This window comes from Miniopterus schreibersii (genome assembly GCF_964146895.1).
Source record: "Miniopterus schreibersii genome assembly, chromosome: 7".
In the NCBI taxonomy this organism is placed as follows: Eukaryota; Metazoa; Chordata; class Mammalia; order Chiroptera; family Miniopteridae; genus Miniopterus; species Miniopterus schreibersii.
The window spans coordinates 25,941,056-25,949,025 of record NC_138108.1 but is presented as its reverse complement, the minus strand read 5'-3'; the positions used below and the strand labels follow the sequence as shown (position 1 = coordinate 25,949,025).

Sequence of the window (7,970 nt, the reverse complement as noted above, 5' to 3'; positions counted from 1 at the left end):
GCAACAATATTTGTACCGTTTTTATTTGTAAAAATAACCATCTGAATGCATTTCCATAGTATATTACAGTTAAGTACTTCATTACATTATTAGCATTCAGTAGTTGAAAAAGTATTAAACTGTGCTTGAGAAGATTCAGATTGGTTCAAAGTCATTTACTGAACTCAAAGTCATTTTCCTCATTTTTACAGTCATGACATTTACCAGAGTCATTCAAGCCCAATTTACATAAGAAAACATTACAGACAAAATCCCACCAAAATCATCAAACAATATTTTATGCTGTTACAAATATGTTATGCAAAATATAACACTGGCACCAGATTTGTATCATCGTGCTTCGCAAAGATATATTGCACATGCTAAAGCATAAAATATGTAGACGAACTACCAAACAAAAGATATTTGCATTGAGCTTTTAGTTCACTGCATAAAAAACGCATAGAATTACATTTGTACACACACTCAGATTGTCACTATCTTGAAACGTGTTTCCCCTATAATACTGACCTGACCTATGGTTTACAGTTTTGTAAGAAGAAAGCATTTTAGCACTGCAAAAATCAAACATAACTCCTAGAGAAAACTTCGGCATTTCCATTTCCATTTCAAAGCAGGTAAAAGGGGAAATTGGAAAAAAGACACTTTATACATTCAAAGAAAGGCTGAAATGAAAACTCACTGGTATTATATTGCTCTGATAACACTCAAATGAAAAAAAAATACAAAACATTTCACAGAACATTTTCAGAATATACAAATATAAAAAGGCACTCTAACTTCATATTACAAGACAAAAAAAAGGGATGAGTTCTTCAACCAACGCAACAAGCAAACCGAGTTGCTCAACAGTACAAAGAATAACTAGTGCAGCGAATCCATTTGATGTTCCTGTTCTAATTTAATAATAAAATAGTAAGTCAAGCAGCTGTTTACTGCCTAAAGTACCAAAACATACTATGGTGCCCTTTTAGTAGTGATACATAGAAATCCCCTGAGCTATTTACTGTAGAATCATAGCAGATTTTAGGCAATCTGGAGATAGTAATGTATTTACCAAGGATAGGCAGACAGCGGCGAAGAGGCTAAGTGCAATGAAACGTGATCCCTGTGGCTGTGGTTAAAATACAGGCTAAAAATAACACATTTAAGTAGAAGCACGAAACAACTGAGACTCAATGAAAAGCACAATGTTTTCTGGGTTTGCTTTTTTTTTTTTTCTTAGAAAGCTATGTTGCAAATCTAATTTTATTTCTATAAGATGTACTTGAAAAAGACAGAACTCAGAGGTTTTAATGTCATTTCCTAAAGGAAAAATTTGGCCTTGTGGGGAGGGAGAAAGAGGAGAGACTGATTCAGGGAACAGTTCAGAGAAAGCATGATTTCATTTTGCTCCTCTGTCCTTTCTATCAGGAAAAGAGGGGGGAAGTCTAACGCAGCTCCATGGAGATGATGTCGCAGGGCTGGCGCTGCTTTGTGACCAAGTCCCTTGTTCGCCATTAAAGCAGACGTTTCTTTTCCTGCTTTAAACGCCAACGGAGCAAGATTTCCATTCACTTCTAGAAAAAGACACCGCAGTAGATCGTGCTTCTCAGCGTTGGATCTCTCTTATTTTCAGTGTTTTGGTATTGAGAAGGTCATTATTACTCATTAGCAATTTATCTACTTTAAAAATTCATCTTCTCTAAACAAAAGGGACAGAGGAAGGAGGGACATTAGAATATAATATTGGTGGCATTGAAAAATTTCAGTAAAATTAATACCAATTCTATGAGTCCTCGGAACAAGTTCTCATTTGTGAAGAACCCAACGTGAGTTTTTAATTAAATCCAGCATAGTAAAAGAGTGAGATTAAAGTCTCTTACAGTTAGATGAGAAATATAATACAGTATCTGTATTTGATCCAGATATGATAAAACACTGTTTTAAAAAATATCTCACATACACTATGAAGCTGAAATTTCCAGGGTGAAATGAAACCGATTATAAAACGGTCGGAGAGTACTTGCCTAAATGCAGTGTTTCCTTCCTGTCTCTTCTTCAAGTGGAAAGTAGCATGAGCTGGTGATTTTTATTTCTTCTCCCGGTACACGTGTCCACACACTGATACAGTTTCCAATGAGGTTACTGGGACCATGTGAAATTTCAGTGCTTTTAGGATAATTTCTGAACCTTTCTTTTGGCCACTTCTGTGCATATGATCCACTACATGCTTCAGTTTTCATCTGGCAGAGGAGCATAAGGGCTCCAATGTCTCCTAAGCTCTAAGTTGGCCACAGACTGGGCTGAGCGATGGATGCTGTCCCCCTCTCCAATCAACGTGAGAGATCCTGAGGATCGGCTGGAAACCTTAGCAGAGGAAATGCTGGTCTTGGCCCAGGGCTGCTGGCCAGCCCAGGGAGGGCCCTGTGTGCTCTTCTGCTTTTGTGTTGTTCCAAGTAAGACACACAGCGATGAAAAGGGAGAACAAAGGACGCTTCCTCGGTGTTTGTTTCATTTCAAATAAATATAAACACATTTACATCAAAAGTATATGAACATTTTTTCTAGTCTGGCAAAAAAATAAGCCGTGGTCAACACATCATCAGTTACAAATGTTAAGCCATCAACCGGACATCTCTGTCATAAGAAATATAAAATACAACAAAGACTGTTACACAAAAAGGTTACATTTTTAACTCCATAGAAAAGCTACTTCAGTTCTCACTTTCATTTTGAAGAAAAACCATTTAAGTCTTCCATTTTAGACTGAAGCATTTTGGTCCTCGTGTACAGCTGGTTGATGAAATACAGACATAAATATATACATTTATGTGCGCGTGTATGTGAGTAATTTTTAAAGAGTCTCATTCTTCTTTTTGTACAGCTATTCCAGGTGCGGAACGGGGTCCATTTGACCTAGAAGCTTTGGCAGAGGGAGCAGACACAGTATTCACTAGGTTGATGTCATCATCAAGCAGCTACCAATTGGCTTTAATTTCCACATCACCCATTTCTACCACCTGCATTTACTTTCTTTGTTCCCTTTTGCAACCACACTTTCACTCACTTGGCAGGACCTTGACTGAGAAGCTCATCGAACATTTTACTGCTGATGAACACTGCTGATGGTCTTGATGTTTTTTAAAAGTTACTATTGATTTAAGGACGAACCAATAAAGGGGAAGTTTCATATTAAACTTTCGTATGTCTCAAAGTTTTGGTGCAATACAGTTTTCACTTGAAAGGTTATTGGACAGATTTGGATTCAATCACTTGGGTGAAAATAAGTCACAGACTTGTGATGGGGAGCAGTGGGTGCCATATTTGTGTTTAAATGAAAAAAAGTAAGTTCGGTTTTCAATGAATTTTTCCCCTTCATCTGGCAACCTTAACAAATATCCTCAGAAAGAAGTTCTGGATATTTAAGTGCTTACTATAGAGAGGACATGAATAACTGGACTCCCTTAAAAAGATTATTACAGGCATTCTTTCTGACGATAAATTCTTTTACCTTTGGCTTCTAGTAAGGAAGTAAACATCAAAGTGAGAAGAGGTTAGAGGCATTTTCTATCTACCCCTTTCTTCCCCTCCCTGGGGAATGTCACATTGATATATTTCTGACATGAAAAAAAAAGCCACTTTTTAGGGAACAACAGTTCCCTCTCGGTGCATTATCCCCAAAGAAAAAGAATTAAATGCATTTTTTTTTAATTCCTTACTTAAAATGAGAGGTAGACTTTCCCATGAGTATCTTAGATCTAAGGAAAACATGAAACAAATCAAAACTGGGGCCCCACTGTGTGCATGCTTTGTCCTACAGCCTTGCTGCCCTCTCCGTGTGATTCATTCCTTCCCTACCGGCTTCTGGCGGCTCGGGCCCACGGTAATACTTAAACACAACATAAACCTGGAATTCAAGCTTCTTTCCCTTTCTCCAACATGGTTGATCAAGGACAAACTCGTCCAGTCTGAAGTCAAAACGTTTCGGAATCGGAATCATTCTCATTGTACCCATCCTCCGAGCCTACGTTGTTACTGCACAGGCTAACCATGCTACCCAGGTTGGAGAGGGTCGTCCTGTTCAAATTGTCTTTTTTAAAACAAACCAAGTTGACAGCCGTCATTGTACTGGAAGGAGAAAAAGGCATCATGGTAGCCAAAATGAGGGCCAGGCAGTCAGCCACGTCTTTGTTAGGAGCGCAAGCCAGGGCCGGGGTATGACCTGGGCGTAAATGCAGACAAGGCAGTGGTTAGTCCCGGAACCCAGGGGGCGCGAGCGTCCACAGTGCATCTCCCACGGCCTCGCGCCAAGATGCATGTTGCGTTAGAGATCATGCCAGGCAAACGGGTTACTTCTCGGGTCATGCCAGGGGTGAGGCTCCAGGGGACTTTTTATGGAGGGTTCGGGGGACTTTCTTCAGCTTACATGACAACAAGCACCCTATTATCCAAAGTTAGGCAGAATTCCAGCCTTCCTCTAGTGAACAGAAACACGAGGGGGTGGGGTGGGACACAATGCCACAGAAACAGCCACAGGACAACCAGGAGGGTTTCCACGGAGGGCACACACACTCACACCATGCGCGCAGGCTGGGGCCAGAGCACTCTCATTCTGAGAACAATGACTTTCCGTTGTAGGCAGTCGTGTGTCACATTAGAAAAGACTAAACATCAGATGTCTGTAAACGTGAGTCACGCAGCTTTGTCACTTTATGTATATTTACTTTCTAAAAAGTATACAGCGATTAACTGGTTCTAGGAAAAGGGAATCATTTGTACTATCATTTAAAAGAAACTTAACAGAAATTTTTAAAAATAGCAACACTGCCGACCTAAACGTAGCAGATGTGGTTGACAGAGTCGTGCCATTCTCCACTATTTAGACTTGATGGGTGCCATCCAGAAGGGAAAATTATCTCAAAGCATGAAACAGGTGTGTGGGGAAGTAGACGTATTCTTTGATGCAATTATTACTACCTTATTCCACCTTGACTCTACTGGCCTGAACGGGTTACCCTGTTCTCCTTGCTGGCCAAAGTTCCTACTATTACTCACTCATTTATTCACAGAAACTGGCTCAATAAAACTGAACTTATTTTTGTTTGTTTATCAGCACTTGACCTCATTTCTGCTTTCCCCATCCTCCGCCCCAGTATTTCTTTTCTGGTATAAAAACAAACAAGAATGGACAGATATCTTAACACCCTATTCCACAAAGGTCTGTGATTAGTAAAGGAAATATGATTGTAGTGCTGTACTAAATTGCCCCAAATGTTTCCAGGTCTTCGGGATGCAGCTAAGCTCTAAGACAAGCCACAGTTCCACTGGCCCAAGGTCATTATTGGCCGGACGAGCCTCAGTTGTATCAGACTTACACCAGAGACGCAAAACTAATATATTCTGGTCTCTTTGGTCATTGTGGGTCTCTGCACGCCAACCCCAAAGTATACAATGGTGATCAGAAGGTGAGGGAAGGTGAGGCAGGAAAACCAAAGAGATGGAGTAATAGAGAAGTTTCTATGCCTCCTAGATGAGTCAGGTTGGGGACAGAGGAGGGAACATGCTAGGGTAAATGGGGCTGCAAAACCAAAACTAACAGGAGTCAGCTAATGATGTCATATGGCTGCTTACTTCTGAGAAATAGGCATGAGCTGCTAATTCCAATACCTGTAATAAGCAGTTAATTGAGTCATGTTAATACATTTTATTATACTTTAATTAAATGCCACAATTAATGCCACATTAAAAAATTTACTTAATTCATAAATATCCAGAAGTCCCTCTTTTGCTCCTGAAGGTTCATAGGCATTGTGCTCAAAATGGCAGTTTCATACAATTCTAGTATTCAAAATTTCTTAGGAAGTAGAATAGAAAGCTTCTGTTAAGAGTTAGTTCATTTAGAAAAGGAACGTTATATCAAGAGAAGTTTCAAGCCTAGGCATTAATTTAAAATTTTTATTCACGTTCCCCAAATATCCATACTGGGAATATGCGTTCTGATCTGTTCTCCAAAAGAAAAAAAAGGTTTGATCTCAGAATGAACTGAAATACAGAGACCTGGTTTTTATGTGAGCCCTTGAGCATGCACTAATGATGTGTAGTTCCTAACTCTTCAGCGTATGCAGTCAGAACTGTGAATGCCAACTTGAAAGCTTTTCAGTGTGTCTGAAATATTTTCACCACCACGCTGAGGAGTTAGAGACCAGCTGCTGACATTACATGCAAAATGGAAGGCAGTGGTGGGCTACAAGTAGACTGTGCTTTACAAAGACAGACAGGACAAATTATCCTTGTTCGATTTCTCACACACATGGAGCTTCCTAGGGGGGAGAGAATTCTTATTGCCTTTTTAACTAGCTCCTATATTTCTCATTTCCTCTGGCTTCACAGCATAGGGAAGGTACCTGCATAATTGTTTACTTTTTCCACTTACCATTTTCATCCACTGCGAGGACACAGGCCCCTTTGGCCAGCAGCTCTTCCACTACGACCTTCAGGCCATTGCGTGCAGCAATGTGGAGGGGTCTGCAAAAAGAACAAGCGAAAGCTGTGATACATATTTGTTCAAGAATGTGTCATTTGGGTAGCCCGCGTTGGTAAAAGGAAGAAAGTACTTAAGAATCTATAAATAGTATATGAATGTTTTTACTTAAAAAAAAGAGAGATTTGTTGACCAGATCTTTTCCAGGTGCCAATGATCCAACAGTTCTTCCACGTTGGCCCAGATTTCTCTGCAGATATTACAAATACTCTGCATCTCAAACAATCCCAGTGACAGTAAATAGAAAGCTGGATGAAGAACTCTGGTGTGTTTTCTAGAAGGTTCCTTAACCCTTGATTTCTACTCAGGCATTTGAATCACTGTTTCAGACAGTTTATCAATATGACTGTTGAATATAACCCATATAGATAATCTCAAACCTTCTTATTACAAAAATCATACTTTATTGAATTTAGAACACCTTAAAGAACAATGTCAAACCCAGTGTAGTCTGCTATATATTCCTTAAGAATTTTAATGAAAAAAAAAAATCACATATCCTTTTGCCCTTAAAACAAATATGTAATTTCCTAAAATAGAGAATACAGAAGCATTTCTTTATTTAGTTAGTTAGTTAATCCTCACCCAAGTATATGTTGTTGTTTTTTTAAATTGATTTTAGAAAGAGAGGAAGGAGGGGAGAGAAAAAGAAACATCAATGTGAGAAAGACCTGTTGCCTTCTGTACACTCCCCGACCGGGGATCGAACCCACAACCTAGGTATGTGCCCTGACCAGGAATCAAATCCATAGCCTTTTGGTGTATAGGATGATGCTCCAACGAACTGAACCAGCCGGCCAGGGCTGAAGCAGCTTTTAGATCTTTCACACTGAGGATGACACTGAATTACATTAAAATATAATTAAGACAAATAGCTTAGAAATTCTTCACATATATTCTGGAACCTAATTTATAAAACTGTCATCTTCCAATAAGAATACATAATGCTAATACATTTATATAAATACTGCCCAAATATCTCAGCCCATAAGATTTTCTAACCACCCACTAAATGTATAATATTACCATAGAAATATCAGCAAAGAAAAACACAGAACTCACAAATTTCTATGAAGGCATATGAAAATAAAGATTCTAACTAAAAATGTCCTGTTTGGTCTGCATTTGTAGGTTTGTGACTAAACTTCATGAAGGAGAAGCCAGGTCTGTTTTTCACCACTGTGTTTCCCAGCTCTAGCCTGGCACAAAGCAAGCTCTTAATATTTGCTGAATCAATGACTGAATTTGGGTCTGAGTCAAACTTTAGTTGTCACACTTACGTCTGCAGTGCATTATTTTTTGCATTAATAAGGCTCTCGTCTTGTATCTTGTCAAGTATTAACAAGGCACATTTTTCATGACCCTAATAAAGAAAAAAAAAGATAAAAAGCACAAGATGGAGACATTGAAAAGTTCCTGAACAATCACTTAATTATGCTTTAAATTG

General features: G+C 39.0%; 1 protein-coding gene across 5 annotated transcripts in view; it reads right to left on the bottom strand.

Moving 5' to 3' along the window:
* The window catches only part of ANKRD44 (ankyrin repeat domain 44), a 251,380-nt gene continuing 243,410 nt past the window's right edge, over positions 1 to 7,970 (bottom strand). For 2 of the 5 annotated variants that reach the window (XM_081142772.1, XM_081142773.1), the window contains exons 26-29: positions 7,804 to 7,886; positions 6,416 to 6,507; positions 5,614 to 5,649; positions 2,555 to 4,204 (exon numbers count right to left, since the gene is read on the bottom strand). In XM_081142772.1, the coding sequence (XP_080998898.1) occupies positions 3,957 to 4,204; positions 5,614 to 5,649; positions 6,416 to 6,507; positions 7,804 to 7,886 (459 nt within the window). In that variant the 3' untranslated portion in view covers positions 2,555 to 3,956. Of the gene's footprint in view, positions 4,205 to 5,613; positions 5,650 to 6,415; positions 6,508 to 7,803; positions 7,887 to 7,970 lie in introns of all 5 variants that reach the window. The other 3 variants (XM_081142776.1, XM_081142775.1, XM_081142774.1) reach the window with 2 other exon arrangements.